Source organism: Oncorhynchus mykiss, chromosome 23, assembly GCF_057628025.1.
Source record: "Oncorhynchus mykiss isolate SJ-2025 chromosome 23, ASM5762802v1, whole genome shotgun sequence".
NCBI classification, from domain to species: domain Eukaryota; kingdom Metazoa; phylum Chordata; class Actinopteri; order Salmoniformes; family Salmonidae; genus Oncorhynchus; species Oncorhynchus mykiss.
This window is the reverse complement of record NC_143044.1, coordinates 2433224-2450268: the sequence shown is the minus strand read 5'-3', so window position 1 is coordinate 2450268 and position 17045 is coordinate 2433224. Positions and strand designations below refer to the sequence as shown.

Sequence of the window (17045 nt, the reverse complement as noted above, 5' to 3'; positions counted from 1 at the left end):
GGTGAAATTGAGGCAGTCTGTGCTGGAATGGAACAGCGCACCAGAAACTATTAATCTCATCACTCTCCTCTTTCTCAACTAATCTTACCCCTCTTTCTTTTCTTTCTTCTTAGTGCCAAGCTGAAGAACCACAAGGAGGTTTGTATCAATCCCGAGACCAAGTGGCTGCAGCAGTACCTGAAGAATGCCCTCAACAAGTAAGAAACCCCTTGAGAGAACCTATAACCTAAAAATGATTCTCTGCATGTCTACACAGAGACACGGTATCTGAGAGTAACGGAAAATTACAGTCTTCCTGAAAATGTCATTCACCCAATTCTCCAATTCATACAGTAGTAAAGTAGTACACGCTCATGGCCAAATCTGGATTTGATCTGCATACGTGTGTAAATCCCAATTTTCACGGACGTCTGCCACTGACATTCATAGGCCTAGGCTACATGATTCAGGAGAAAGTCAGAGTTATGTGTGCAAATATGAAATGATTAGGATTGGGCTCTCAGCCACAGACTGCTCTACAAAAACAGTAATACATTTAACATTTAACTAAATCAGATAGACTGGTCACATAGACTGGTCCCCTAAATGATCCCACCAGACTGTTCCCACAACCTAATCAAGCATTCTGGGAACCATTTATAGAACAGACTAAATGTGTTCTGAGAATGTTCTTGCAACGTCAGGCAAATGTTTTATACAAACATTGTACAATCACCAGCACACCTGCACAGTTTTGTGTTATGAAAACAGTTGCTTTAAACTAACGAATGTTCTGGGAACTTTCACAGAAAGTTCAGAAAGTTCACATTATGCAAGGGATAATCAACGAGGAGCTATGCGTTCTATGGAAAATAATGAACGCCGTGGAAGGTGTTTCCAACGACACGCTAGCAGAGTGGCACTGACCTTCCACGTAGTTGCATTAGTTTCCAGAGATCGCATAGAACCCTGAGTTGATTGTCCCTTTTATACCATGGCTATAATTTAATACATTTGCCTTTAGAAATGTCTTCATTTGCCGGTATAAATATGTTATAGGGAGTTTTTCTTAGCCGCCGTGCTTCTACATCTGCATTGCTTTCTGTTTGGGCTTTTAGGCTGGGTTTCTGTATAGCACTTTGTGACATCGGCTGAAAAGGGCTTCATAAATCAATTTGATTGATTGATTGATTCAACATCTACTGAAGTAGATAGCAAGTTTACTAGATAGCTATAGTAGTTGCCGTGGTAACCAAACCATCAGTCCTAGCTTGCTATTATGAAAATGTATTTTGATAACAAAATTAAATAAAATAAAAATAAATAAATACAAAAAAAAAAAAAATCTACATTTGCTTTCAAAAGCAGCTTAAACAAAACAAGTAAGAATGAACTATAGCTATTGCATTTGACTGTGCTTATATGCCATGTGTTAGAGGGAAATAATGCACACTCTAGAATGCCCTTCAAGGCAATCAGAAATTAATATTCAACGATGCCATAGTATAAAGCTCAGTATTTTAATTATTTGTTTTATACATTCATTTTTGCTCTTTATCAAGGGTGTCAGTACAAGAGTGTCAATAATTTTGGACCCCACTGTATATGTTTTCTTCCTGTTTTCTTCCTGTGTAAGGGTTAAGACAGGAATACTAATTAGAGACGCACCCATAATTCAAACTTCCTCAAACATGAGCACAAATCTTGCTCTGACATCAGTGCATGATTTATTTATTTAAGTTCATCACGCATGTTTTGTAACGGTTGTCTTCTGACGAGGAGGAGTAGTAGGAAGGATCGTAAGACCAATGCGCAGCGTGGTATGTATCCATGTATTTTAATAGGAATGAATACGAAAATACAAAAAAACAAGATAATCAAAAATGAAAACCCGAAAACAGTCCTGAATGGTGCAAACACTGAAACGGAAACATAATCACCCACAAGTCAAAAGTGAAACCAGGCTACCTAAGTGGTTCTCAATCAGGGACAACGATTGACAGCTGCCTCTGATTGAGAACCATACCAGGCCAAACACAGAAATCTCAAAACATAGAAAAAGGAACATAGACAACCCACCCAACTCACGCCCTGACTATACTAAAACATAAGACATAACAAAATAACTAAGGTCAGAACGTGACATGTTTGCAGTTATTCAATTACCATCTATGTTATAAATATAGCTACCTGCCATCTATGTTATGTATATGTGTTCTCGACTTTGCCTTCCTTTACTTTGAACTCGGTTGACTATCATCGGGAATACGTATTCTTATTTTTTCTGGACACTCTTCCATGAAGCCCAGCTCTGTGCAGTGTATGGCTTAAACTGGTCCTATGGACAGATACTCCCATTTCTGCTGATTTTATTTGATTTGGAACTTTGCAGTTCCTTCAGGGTTATCTTTGGTCTCTTTGTTGCCTCTCTGATTAATGCCCTCCTTGCCTGGTCTGTAAGTTTTGGTGGGCGGCCCTCTCTTGGTAGGTTTGTTGTGGTGCCATATTCTTAAAGCAATTGAATAATAGATTTAATGGTTATCCGTGGGATGTTCAAAGTTTCTGGTATTTTTTTATAACTCAACTCTGATCTGTACTTCTCCACAACTTTGTCCCTGACCTGTTTGGCGTGCTCCTTGGTCTTCATAGTACCCCTTGATTGGTGGTGCCCCTTACTTTGTGGTATTGCATGCCTTTCAGAACAGGTGTAATATATACTGAGATCATGTGACACTTAGATTGCACACAGGTGGACTTTATTTAACTAATTATGTGACTTCTGAAGGTAATTGGTTGCACCAGATCTTATTTATGTGCTTCATAACAAAACATATGAACGCACCACTTTTCTGCTTTTTATTGTATTGAAACAAGTAATTTTTTTCATTTCCCTTCACCAATTTGGACTATTTTGTGTTTGTCCATTACATGAAATCCAAAAAATATATATTTAAATTACAGGTTATAATGCAACAAAATAGGGAAAACGCCAAGGGGGATGAATAGTTTTGCAAGACTATATTCCACATTTTTTATGATACAGCCTGAATTCAAAATATATTAAATAAATACAAAACCTCTCACCCATCTACACACGATACCCCATAATGACAAAGTGAAAACATGTTTTTAGAATTTTTTGCAAATGTATTGAAAATGAAATACAGAAATATATAATTTACATACATTTTCACACCCCTGAGTCAATACATGTTAGAATCACATTCGGCAACGATTACAGCTGTCTTTTTGGGTAAATCTAAAAGTTTTGCACACCAGGATTGTACAACATTTCCACATCATTCTTTTAAAAATTATTCAAGCTCTGTCAAGTTTGTTGTTGATCATTGTTAGACAGCCATTTTCAAGTCTTGCCATAGGTTTTCAACCCGATTTAAGTCTACATTTTAAGGCCACTCAGGAACATTCAATGTCAACTTCTTAAGCAACTACAGTGTATATTAGGCCTTGGGTTTCAGGTGAATGTCTCCCAGCTCTTTTTGTTTATTTTTTATCCCCCCAAAAAACTCCCTAGTCCTTGCCAATGTAAAGCATACACATAACATAATGCAGCCACCACCATGTTGGAAAATATTTTGAATGCTACCCAGTGATGACTTGCCCCAAACATAATGCTTTGTATTCAAGGACATAAAGTAAAAAAAATTGCCACAATTTATTTGCAGATTTACTTTAGTGCCTTATTGCAAACAGGATGCATGTTTTGGAATATTTTGTATTCTGCACAGGCTTCCTTCGTTTCACTCTGTCATTTAGGTTAGTATTGTGGAGTGACTACATTGTTGTTGATCCATCCTCAGTTTTTTCCTATCACAGCCATTAAACTCTAACTGATTAAAAGTCACCATTGGCCTCATGGTGAAATTCCTGAGGATTTCTTTCTCTCCGGCAACAAGTGTCTTTGTAGTAACTGCCGGTATTGATTCACCGTGCTCAAAGGGATATTCAATGTCTGCTTTTTTATCTTTACCCATCTACCAATAGGTGCCCTTCTTTGCGAGGCAATGGAAAACCTCTCTGGTCTTTGTGGTTAAATGAGTGTTTGAAATTCACTGCTCGACTGAGGGACCTTACAGATTATTGTATGTGCTGGGTCCAGAGATGAGGTAGTCATTCAAAAAATCATGTTAAACAATTATATTGCACACAGTGTGAGTCCATGCAACTTATGTGACTTAATAAGCAAATCTTTACTTGTGAATTTCACACATTTTAAATGCATTGCTTTTCACCGACAGCCACATCTTATTAATCAGCTAGACCTATTGCCACGCATGCTGCTCAAATTACGGGCTTCCCAACTAGGCATATAGACCTACACACATGTGATTTGAAACAATCCACAGCTTTAAAAAAAGGTAATGAGCCTTTGTGGGTAAGTCATGCTCGCCGATTAAGTATTTCATTTGTTTCTGTATAGACTGGAGTAATTATATAATTTTAGCAAATTTATTTCAAATTACTTTTGTTACCCCTTTTGTTGCCCTATGCTTAAGTGATATTTTCAAAACCTTGAGAATGCCTTCGTTCAAGAAGAATTGGATCAGTAAAAACTGTTTCTCTGTTCTGTGGGTAGAGAAAAGAGAAACAGAGAAATATGGAGTGCAGAACCAGGGTAGCTCAGATGAATTGTAGAAATGTGAGGTTGGAGTTGGCTGAGTTGAACAGGGAAACAGGTCCTGAGGGGAATCCAAGGTAGTGGTGGTGAATGATATCCAGGGCAAGGTGGTTGGGTGGTGAGTTGTGGAACAGGAGACAGGGACAGAGCGGTAACTGCAAGAGAGGACAAAACGGTGTAAGGAAGGGAAAAAAGCACAGCAGAGCAACAGGATCTTCAGAACTAACAAAGGCTAGGACTGATGACTGACTCAGTCAGGCTAATGACTGACTGAGCAGAGATTACGATCTGGCAGGGTGGACGTTGCTATCACTTCCGGAACCGACAGAGATGGCCTGCCTCGCTTCGTCTTCCTAGGAAACTATAAAGTATTTTGTTTTTTTATGCGTTATTTCTTACATTGTTACCCCAGGCAATCTTAGGTTTTATTACATACAGTCGGGAGGAACTATTGGATATAAGAGCAACGTCAACTCACCAAAATTACGACCAGGAATACGACTTTTCCGAAGCGGATCCTCTGTTTGGCCTACCACCCAGGACAATGGATCGGATCCCAGCCAGCGAACCAAAACAATGGCGCCGTAGAAGGGGCAGACGGAGCAGTCTTCTGGTTAGTCTCAGTAGACGGGCACATCGCGCACCGCTCCCGAGCATACTACTCGCCAATGTCCAGTCTCTTGACAACAAGAAATCCGAGCAAGGGTAGCATTCCAGAGAGACATCCGAGACTGTAACGTTCTTTGTTTCACGGAAACATGGCTCACTTGAGACACGCTATCTGAGTCGGTACAGCCACCTGGTTTCTTCACGCATTGCGCCGACAGAAACAAGCATCTCTCTGGTAAGAACAAGGGCGGGGGTGTATACCTTATGATTAACGAGACGTGGTGTGATCATAACAACATACAGGAACTCAAGTCCTTTTGTTCACCTGACTTAGAATTCCTCACAATCAAATGCCGACCGTATTATCTACCAAGAGAATTCCCTTCGATCATAATCACAGTCATGTATATTCCCCCCAAAGCAGACACACTGACGGCCCTGAAAGAACATCATTGGACTATGTAAACTGGAAACCACATATCCCGAGGCTGCATTTATTGTAGTCGGGGATTTTAACAAGGCTAATCTGAATACAAGGCTCCCCAAATTCTATCAGCATATCGATTGTGCTACCAGGGCTGGCAAAACTCTAGACCACTGTTATTCTCTAACTTCCGCGACACATATAAGGCCCTCCCCTGCCCTCCCTTCGGAAAAGCTGACAACGACTCCATTTTGTTGCTCCCAGCCTATAGACAGAAACTAAAACAGGAAGCACCCACGCTCAGGTCTGTTCAACGCTGGTCCGACCAATCAGGGTCCACGCTTCAAGATTGCTTCGATGACGTGGACTAGGATATGTTCCACATTGCGGTGAACAACAACATTGACGAATACGCTGATTCGGTGTACAAGTTTATTAACAAGTGCATCGGTGATGTTGTACACACAGCGTCTATTAAAACATTCCCCAACCAGAAATCGTGGATTGATGGCAGCATTCGCGCAAAAATGAACGCACGCACCACTGCTTTTAATCGGGGCAAGGTGACCGGAAGTATGACCGAATACAAACAGTGTAGCTATTCCCTCTGCAAGACAATCAAGCAGGCTAAGCTCCAGTACAGAGACAAAGTGGAGTCGCAATTCAACGGCTCAGACACGAGTGGTATGTGGCAGGGTCTATAGTCAATCATAGTGTACAAAATAAAAACCAGCCCTGTCGTGGATCACGATGCCCTGCTCCCAGACAGACTTTGAGGACAATACAGTGCCACTGACACAGCCCGCTACCAAAACCTGCGGGCTCTCCTTCACTGTAGTCAACGTGAGTAAAACATTTAAACGTGTTAACCATCGCAACCCTCCCAGATGGCATCCCCGGCCGTGTCCCCAGAGCTTGCACAGACCAGCTGGCTGGTGTGTTTACAGACCTATTCAATCAATCCTTATCCCTGTCTGCTGTCCCCACATGCTTCAAGAGGGCCACCATTGTTCCTGTTCCCAAGAAAGCTAAGGTAACTGAGCTAAACGACTACCGCCCTGTAGCACTCACTTCCGTCATCATGAAGTGCTTTGAGAGACTAGTCAAGGACCATATCACCTCCACCCTACCTGACACCCTAGACCCACTCCAATTTGCTTACCGCCTCAATAGGTCCACAGACGACGCAATCGCTATCACACTGCACACTGCCCTAACCCATCTGAACAAGAGGAATAGCTATGTAAGAATGCTGTTCATCTATTACAGCTCAGCATTTAACACCATAGTACCCTCCAAACTCGTTATTAAGCTCGAGACCCTAGGTCTCGACCCCGCCCTGTGCAACTGGGTCCTGGAATACCTGGCGGGCCGCCCCCAGGTGGTGAGGGTAGGTAACAACAACAGCCCTCTCCTGTACTCCCTGTTCACCCACGACTGCGTGGCCATGCACGCCTCCAACTCAATCATCAAGTTTGCAGACGACACTACAGTGGTAGGCTTGATTACCAACAACGACGAGACGGCCTACAGGGAGGAGGTGAGGGCCCTCGGAGTGTGGTGTCATGAAAATAACCTCACACTCAATGTCAATAAAACAAAGGAGATGATTGTGGACTTCAGGAAACAGAGGGAGCAGCCCCCTATCTACATTGACGGGACAGTAGTGGAGAGGATGGAACGTTTTAAGTTCCTCGGCTTACACATCACAGACAAACTGAAATGGTCCACCCACACAGACAGCGTGGTGAAGACGGCTCCTCTTCACCCTCAGGAGGCTAAAGAAATTCTGATTGCCACCAAAAACACTCACAAACTTTTACAGATGCACAATCGAGAATTTCACCACCTGGTACGGCAGCTGCTCCCCCCATAACCGGAAGGCTCTCCAGAGGGTAGTGAGGTCTGCACAACGCATCACCGAGTGCAAACTACCTGCCGTCCAGGACACCTACACCACCCGATGTCACAGAAAGGCCAAAAGATCATTAAGGACAACAACCACCCGCGCCACTGCCTGTTCACCCCGCTATCATCCAGAAGGCGAGGTCAGTACAGGTGCATCAAAGCGGGGACCGAGAGACTGAAAAACAGCTTCTATCTCAAGGCCATTAGACTGTTAAACAGCCATCACTAACATTGAGTGGCTGCTGCCAACATACTGAATCAACTCTAGCCACTTTAATAATGGAAAAATTTATGTAATCAATTTATCACTAGCCACTTTATATAATGTTTACATACCCTACATTACTCATCTCATATGTATATACTCTACGCTATACCATCTACTGCATCTTGCCATCTTGATGTACTGTATCACTAGCCACTTAAAACAATGCCGCTTTATATGTTTTCATACCCTACATTTCTCATCTCATATGTATATACTGTACTCTATACCATCTACTGCATCTTGCCATCTTGATGTACTGTATCACTAGCCACTTAAAACAATGCCGCGTTATGTTTTAATACCCTACATTACTCATCTCATACTGTATGTATATACTGTACTCTATACCATCTACTGCATCTTGCCATCTTGATGTACTGTATCACTAGCCACTTAAAACAATGCCGCGTTATGTTTTAATACCCTACATTACTCATCACATACTGTATGTATATACTGTATATACTATCTACTGCATCTTGCCTTTGCCGTTCGGCCATCGCTCATTTATATATTTTTATGTACATATTCGTATTCATTCCTTTACACTTGTGTGTATAAGGTAGTTGTTGTGAAATTGTTAGGTTAGATTACTCGTTGGTTATTACTGCATTGTCAGAACTAGAAGCACAAGCATTTCGCTACAGTTGCATTAACATCTGCTAACCATGAGTATGTGACAAATAGATTTGATTTGAAGTGGCAGGAATGAGCATTTGTAGAGATCTTGATTTATGGAACAATTTGCAGCTGGTAGGGATCTGCTCCGACTCCAGCACGTGTGTGTGTGTGTGTGTGTGTGTGTGTGTGTGTGTGTGTGTGTGTGTGTGTGTGTGTGTGTGCGCACGCTGCAGGTCAAGAGAACACCGGATGACCACCAGAGGGCGTAGCAGGAGCAGATGTTACAAGTATAACTCTGGGAGGCAGACTATAACTAAAACAAATAGTCATTAATCTAAATACAGTCGCGCAACAGTCAAGTGGTTGACCTGAACTCACAGGGGGGAAACAAGAAAAAAATTGATGGCTCTGTTAACTGTCTTATATTAATACTCTGTTTTGTTCTTTCAGGATGAAGACATCCAAGCAGACCAACTAGAGAGCCTGCAGGAAGACCTACCAACAGACATGTAACATGAGACGTGTAGGTTGTAATATGTAACATGTACTCTCCCATCACGCACGCTGAACAGCACTTATCCTGTCCATCGCGGAACCTTATCCTGTCCTTTCCAAAACCACCACCTCTGTTACCATCACCACTGGCACCCCTTATAGACTCCACCCCTGCTAGCGCCAAGTGCAATTATATCTGTGTGAGTGTATGTTTTTATCAATTATGTATATACCATTTTTTATTATCCTATTTCATCAGTAAAGAGCAATTTTTTGTTGCTGTTTTGGCCACCGGCTTCTCTGTCATTCAGGAGTAAGGACTGGGTTTAAAGTACGCATTGATGGGGCTGAGCTGGAGAGAGAGGGAGGATTCATAACAGGATTCAAGCCTCACAATCCAACTCTATCAGCTTGTCCAGGGGAGTGTACAAGGTTCAATAGTACATTCTGGGAAAGATCTAAGGGGCATGGAGGTGTTCACACATGCATGGCAGAGCCACTAGAACATACAATGGCTCAATCCCTTAGCCCTCCCCCTCGTTTTCTGTGGGGGAGTGGCACTCAAAAATGGAGCAACTAGTGGTATGGAGAGCTATAATAACACTTGGGAATGGGACATCGCTACATCACTTGCGCACATCAGAAACAGCCACGGACACCACGCAATTAATTGACGATGAACCTTGTGTTTTTCAGAATGCCAGTAATAACTTTCCTTATATTTCTCATGCAACAAATATGTACCATATGAACATCAAATGAGAACAGCAGAACAACAATGTACCTGTATTGTACCCATCCTCTGGCTGCGGTTCAATGTGGAGTAGTACAGAAGCAGGACTTATATTCCATAGCGGTTTAACAGTCACTTTTCCTTCAATCATTACCAGTGAAGTCACTTTAGCTAGAACAATTAAAACTACTGTTCTGAACTAATATTTATACCAAACGTTTTCAGGGTCAGTACACAGATCGGCTACATAGCTACACATCCATAGCATACAGGTATTTTTATCCTCCACTACACAATAAGGAAGAAAATCGTTAGCTAGGGGTAGCAGGGGTTGGAACAAATTATTTTCCAATCTCTTCGTTCTGAACCACCATTCTTTTTTGTTTCTTTCCACTGTTCCGATTGGAAAAACAAAGTTCTGAACCGGTTTGATGTCACGTTCGTTATAAGAATCGGACAAAGGCGCAGGGTGGTATGCGTGCATTCTTATTTATTAAAAATAATGAACACTGAACAAAATAACAAAACGAAACGTGAAGCTATACAAACGAGTGCTGACAGGCAACTACACATAGAGAAGATCCCAAAAACACCAAAGGGAAATGGCTACCTAAATATGATCCCCAATCAGAGACAACAATAATACCATAGACATACAAATCACCTAGACCGAGGAAAAACCCTAGTCATACAAAACCCCCTAGACAAGACAAAAACTAGTGTACCCACCCCAATCACACCCGGACCTAACCAAAATATAAAGAAAACAGATATCTCAGGACCCCCGCCAAAGGTGCGGACTCCCGGCCGCAAACCTGAACCTATAGGTAGGGTCCGGGTGGGAATCTACCTTCGGTGGCGGCTCCGGTTCTGGACGCAGCCCCCCCTCTTTACGCTGATTCCTCCGCCTCTGTAGAACCGGACCATGGATCATCGCCGGAGGCTCTGGACTGCAGATCATCGCCGGAGGCCCCGGACTGGGGACCGTCGCCGGAGACCCCGGACTGGGGACCGTCATTGGTGGTTCCGGACTGTGGCCCGTCATTGGAGGTTCCGGACTGTGAAATGGCGTTGGAGGTTCCGGACTGTGAAACGTCGCCGGAAGCTCTGGACTGGGAACTGTCGCCGGAAGCTCTGGACTGGGAACTGTCGCCAAAAGCTCTGGACTGGGAACTGTCGCCGCAAGCTGTGGACTGGGAACTGTCGCCGCAAGCTGTGGACTGGGAACTGTCGCCGGAAGCTCTGGACTGGGAACTGTCGCCGGAAGTTCTGGACTGTGGAGGCGCACTGGAGACCTGATGCGTGGTGCTGGCACTGGTGGTACCGGGCTGAAGACACACATCTCAGGGCGAGTGCGGGGAGCAGGCATAGGAGGTGCACTGGAGATCTGGAGCGAAGAGCTGGCACAATGCAGCACAGGACGCACTGGGCTGTGCAGACGCACCGGAGACACAGTACGCAGAGCCGGCGCAGGATATCCTGGTCCAAGGAGGTGTACTGGAGACCAGGAGCACTGGGCCTGCACCATCCGTCCTGACTGGATGCCCATTCTAGCCCGGCAAATGCGAGGAGCTGGAATAGAGCGCACCGGGCTATGAATGCGAACTGGAGACACCATGCGCATAACTGCGTAACACGGTCTCTGACCAGTCACACGCTCCCCATGGTAAGCATGAGGAGTTGGCTCGGGTCTCCAACCTGACTCAGCCAACCTCCCTGTGTGCCCTCCCCGCAAAAAATGTTATGGGGCTGCCTCTCGTGCTTGTCTCGTTGGTACAACTCCTCGTAATATCGCCGTTCCGCTTTCACTGCCTCTATCTCCTCCTTAGGACGGCGATACTCCCCAGCCTACGTCCAGGGTCCTGCTCCACCCAGAATCTCCTCCCAGGTCCATTCCTCCTGACCACGATGCTTGGTCTATTTTTGGTGGGATCTTCTGTCACGTTCGTTATCGGACAAAGGCACAGCGTGGTATGCGAACATTCTTATTTATTTAAAAGAATGAACACGGAACAAACAAACAAAATAACAAAATGAAACGTGATGCTATACAAACAAGTGCTGACAGGCAACTACACATAGACAAGATCCCAAAAACACCAAAGGGAAATGGCTAACTAAATATGATCCCCAATCAGAGACAACGATAAACAGCTGCCTCTGATTCGGAACCATATCAGGCCACCATCACCTAGACCTACAAAAACCCTAGACATACAAAAAACCCGAGACAATACAAAAACTAGCGTACCCACCCTAGTCACACCCTGACCCAACCAAAATATAAAGAAAACAGAGATATCTCAGGTCAGGGCGTGACATTTGAACCAAAATAAAGGACCGATTTATATTGTTCCTTTCTGTTTGTTTTTTAACCTGTGAAATCAACATTTAAAAAAACAAAACATTTAATAAATCAATCAAATGTATTTATAAAGCCCTTTTTACATCAGCAGATGTCACAAAGTGCTTATACAGAAATCCAGCCTAAAACCCCAAACAGCAAGCAATGCAGATGTTGAAGCACGGTGGCCAGGAAAAACTCCCTAGAAAGGCAGGAACCTAGGAAGAAACCTAGAGAGGAACCAGGCTCTGAAGTGTGGCCAGTCCTCTTCTGGCTGTGTCGGGTGGAGATTATATGAGTACCGCACAGTACATGGTCATTAAGGCCAGATGGTTCTTCAAGATGTTCAAATGTTCATAGATGACCAGTAGGGTCAAATAATCACCAATCAGTGCGGATAGAGCAGGTAAGCTAGTTGTTTACATGCATGATGGACAGACAAGTGTCGCCTAAGGCACTAAATGCGACTGAAATTTTGCAGGTGGGGAGAGAGGGTTGAGGCTTGAAGCGCTGGGAATCTTGCTATGACATGCATTATCTCTAACTAGGCGTATAGTATCCTTAACTAGCATTGAAAAAGTTTACCAATTCTCTAGCTAATTAAAAATCTCTCTCCCTATCTTCTGAATCAAGCTTGTAATGTCAGTGCAGTAGCCGATGCTTGGGTGGGGTGAGTGGCAGGTAGCCCAAGCACACACAATCAAATATTTTTGACTTAAGTAAGTGAAAAAGAGAGGGCTTTGCATAAGCACTTTGTTGTGGGACTAGAAAAAATGCTTGGAACGTAAATAAAGTTATTAACCAGTTCCAATGCTTTTAAAATAATGTTTCTGTTTCGGAACATATGGATCACTTTCGTTCCAGGTTTCGTTTATGAATCTTGATGATTTTTTTTCCACTTTTCAGTTCCCTGAACCGGTTCCAAGCCCTGCTGCTACGATACCTGCATTGGCAAATATCTCCAATCTCTAACGTTAACGTTACGTTACTACAATAAAGTGACTGGCTTTGAAATATTTTTTAATAAAGGCAAAATTACAAAAATTCTACATTCAATTTGCAGCAAGTTAGCCAGGTAGTTAGTTAGCAAGTTAGATTCTTTACATCAGCTGGATTTCTCAAGATGACTGGCTGGATTGTTCAGGATTCCCTAAAACATTAAACAACACAAATTACAATTCATATAAATGTCAAATGCCCATATAGCAAACTAAATGTTTAGCTAGTTGGATAATGTTAGCTAGTCAGCTAGATAGCTTGTTAATAAGTAGGTTTTTGTGAATTAACTTTGACTTAAAATATGCATAATCACTTGTCTCTAGATTAACTAACATATTTCTCTGAACTGTACATTTTTTGCACGATTCAGTATGAAGTAATCATGCATCTCAATTTCCTTTGTTTGGAGGGCCAACTATATCTTTTTTTTATTTAACTAGGCAAGTCAGTTGAGAACACATTCTTATTTAAAATGACAGCCTACCGGGGAACAGTTAACTGTCTTGTTCAGGGGAAAAATAACAGATTTCTACCTTGTCAGCTCAGGAATTTGATCCAGCAACCTTTCTGTTATTGGCCCACCACTCTTACCACTAGGCTACCTGCCACCCCAAACTAGAGTGCTGAAAAGGCACTACCACTCCCTTAAAGTTGAATTGGGACAGCACTGCGACTCGATGAGGATCGAGGGATTGCACAAAATGGAGGGGGAGGGCTATAGGGGGGTATTTGGATTGAGCCTATGTCTGCCTATGTTTACACACAGGAGTGATTGGACATCCAGGTCTAGTACCCAATCAACCAATACTTTTTGTTTGGTATCCAGCCATGCTGCATGTTGAAGTATTTTATATTAACAGTCTTAATGTGAAAAATAGTCTTGATGTTATTTTCCGAGCAGCTTCAGAAGAGACACAGATATACACAGTTTGCCAAAGTTCATTGGAGATTTAGAATTTCAGTCAGTGACACATTGGCACTAAAAGTTCCAAGATAATTACTCTCTAGTTAGAATTATAATTACAATGTTGTTGTCATGTTTGGTGCCAACAGTTGGTTGATAACTGTGGAACTGTGACTGGTAGTGAGACCATGTATGACCCCGTCACTGCATGTGTGTGTTTGTTTGTGTGTGGGTGTATGTATGTGAACGTGTGGGCTGTTTTAGCTGTTAGGGGAACACGGTCAATGAGCGATAATGTGGAATGATATGCTGCTTTTGCATTTCCGGTCTCTCTGAAAATTCTAGAACATCTGGAGTCAGAACTCTGCTAATTGAGCGACCAATGAGAGGGTAGCGTTCCGTAGCTCCGTCACAGTTCTGGAAACATTAAGGGAACAGTATGACCAGATGCTATTAAAGGAACAGTTAACCCAGATTGTTAAAATAACAGTACTGACATATTTTATTAAAGGGATAGTTCACCCAGATTACTTAAAAGGGATAGTTCACTCAGATGACTAATAACTTTGTAGTTCAGGTTTCCCTTTAATTCTGACATTGACCAGAGTACATTACTGTATGAAAATCTCAAACACATGCAGTGGGTTAACCAAATCATCTTTGTTGTCAGCCAGACTACCATGTAAATGTTTCATAAAACATTATGGAATTTAGAAAGTATCGTATTTAGCAAACCACACACTATGAAAATCAATGTTATAGTAATAAAGAACAAGTCATAATCTCATCAACAGTTGTTGTGTGATAGTATTAGTAGCAGTATAGTAATAGTAGAAGTAGTGCAGGGGGGGACTCTTTTTAATTGGGGGGAACTCAGTTGGGGTCTCAACTCACTGTATATTTCGAAATTTGTGCATTAATAGTCACTCATTTAGCCCATGAGTGCTCATTTTTAAATTATTATTGCTAAGTTAGTATGTCAGCCAGCTATCTAAACTTGTGGTAAGCACGGTCGTATTACAGACCGGGGTGGGGCCCATTGATCATCAGTTATCATACTAAAAACGGCAAACCCTTTTGCAGGAAATTAGCTGTAAATCTGTTAATTCCTCTCCGCCCCACAGCTAAATAAGTAGAATTGCATGAAATGAGGGTATGCAGACCCACGAGCCACTATGTCCCCCCATGATGAGTAAAAACAATGTGTGGCCCCCAACCCCATCAAAGTTGCCCATCCCCGATCTAGTGGAATACAGTGGCTTGGCTGCCTATTAATGTCATATACTGTATGTTATTTTGGATACCGATTAACTTTATGTCCAACAAATTCATTAATTTTCATTTACATTTTAGTCATTTAGCAGACACTCTTACCCAGAGTCGACTTTGGGCAAAATAAAATAAAAAACATCCTTAAACAATTAATTGACCAATGCATGATCATACCAGGTCATTTAATGCTTGAAACAACTTGATAAATAAGATATTTGGCTACAGAAGTGCTATTTCTTACCGAGCTCTACAGCTTCCATCCAAAAACAAATCCTGTGAAATTGCGTCAACACATACTGGAGAAGTTACTGGCTAGCTACAGAGGTTAGCTTAGCTAACAAACTAGTTATGTTGGTCGTCGCGCATGACCGGAATGATCCACCAAAGGCACACCCCATTTCTGTTTTAAAATGGAGAAAGGGGTGGAGTTGGAATGTTTTTTGTGCCCAAAGTCGACCTATAAGATAGCTGGGTGACACAACCACATATCACAGTCATAGCAACAACAACAAAAAATCCCTTAATAAAGTAGTTAGCAACAATACATAACTTTAGCTTTAGAATGTGATAATGAGAACAAGAATAGGATCCACATTAGTCAACTGTTGTTAATGTACTTTTTCATATAAATAATCTTAAGCATGAGATACATCACATTTTCATTTTGAACCTTTATCTTTCCATAGGTTAAGGATGTACTCTTTTATATGTCAAAAACACACCGTTCTTATGAAGGAGCTAGATGTAACATCGTTTCAATGTTTAACTGTATATTGTTGAGTTAAACGTAGTCTTTTAACCATGAATAAAAGGTATTAATTTCTATGTTTGCATTTTTTTTTTTTAAGTAAGTGGGGGGGGGTCAAATTAAGTTGCTTTCATGCCATTGCTAATCTGAACACCTGCACTTTTCATGCAAATCTTGATGAAATAGGTTCTGCTCCTTCAGGGTAACTCACTGCCCAAGCAAAGTCTGAATATAAACAGTGAGCGTGCCGCCCCAGGCGGCAGGGTAGCCTAGTGGTTAGAGTGGTGGACTAGTAACCGGAAGGTTGCAAGTTCAAATCCCTGAGCTGACAAGGTACAAATCTGTCATTCTGCCCCTGAACAGGCAGTTAACCCACTGTTCCTAGGCTGTCATTGAATGTTCTTAACTGACTTGCCTAGTTAAATAAAGGTAAAAAAAAATAAAATGTTATACCATCTTGCCAATTTTTTATTTCACCTTTATTTAACCAGGTGCGCATAAACTTGCTTACTACCACCTTAAAATGGTGTGCCGTCGTACTGCAATGCTCCAAGTAGATGCTGTGGAAGGGATAGCTAGTGTTGGCCTCTGTCACCACGAACCTCACTGTGTTCTATTGGCAATAGCAATAATAGCAACCATGCCATAACGAGTATGTGCAGATGATACAGAACATAACAATCAATGCATGAATTAGCACAAACATTCACCTCTGCAAGGTGATGGATACAGAACCTAACCATGCACGTGCAGCCATGCCATTAGGCATACTGTGTATAGAAAATGAAGCAAAGAATATCACTGTGCGAGCATTCACCACACAAGAGTTGCAGCCTAAAATACATGATAGAACTAAGACGTGAAGATAACAAAATGCAAGCAAAAGATTAATTAATGACAGTACTAATTCGTGAAGACTAGAATGAAGACATTGCTACAATACCATATGATAGAATAAGAACAGTCGCTAGAATAATACTACTACAGTGCTTGCGAAAGTATTCGGCCCCCTTGTCCTTTGCGACCTTTTGCCACATTTCAGGCTTCAAACATAAAGATATAAAACTGTATTTTTTTTGTGAAGAATCAACAACAAGTGGGA

General features: G+C 42.1%; 2 protein-coding genes across 2 annotated transcripts in view; one reads left to right on the top strand and one right to left on the bottom strand.

Moving 5' to 3' along the window:
• LOC110502234 (stromal cell-derived factor 1) overlaps positions 1-9234 on the top strand; it is a 35521-nt gene extending 26287 nt beyond the window's left edge. Inside the window, exons 3-4 of the mRNA XM_021580108.3 lie at positions 114-197; positions 8899-9234. Coding sequence (XP_021435783.1) covers positions 114-197; positions 8899-8926 — 112 coding nt within the window. The 3' untranslated portion in view covers positions 8927-9234. The remainder of the gene's footprint in view (positions 1-113; positions 198-8898) is intronic.
• Positions 9235-10451: 1217 nt separating this feature from the next.
• Positions 10452-16015, bottom strand: LOC149972462 (uncharacterized). The gene has a single exon (XM_090218044.1). It carries the CDS (start codon positions 11298-11300, stop codon positions 10452-10454), a length of 849 nt encoding a protein of 282 aa, XP_090074170.1. The 5' UTR covers positions 11301-16015.
• Between the last annotated feature and the right edge of the window lie 1030 nt (positions 16016-17045).

Bases quoted from the DNA above. Each gene is read 5' to 3' on its own strand.
- LOC149972462 (XM_090218044.1), bottom strand. From the start codon at position 11,300: ATGCGCATGGTGTCTCCAGTTCGCATTCATAGCCCGGTGCGCTCTATT.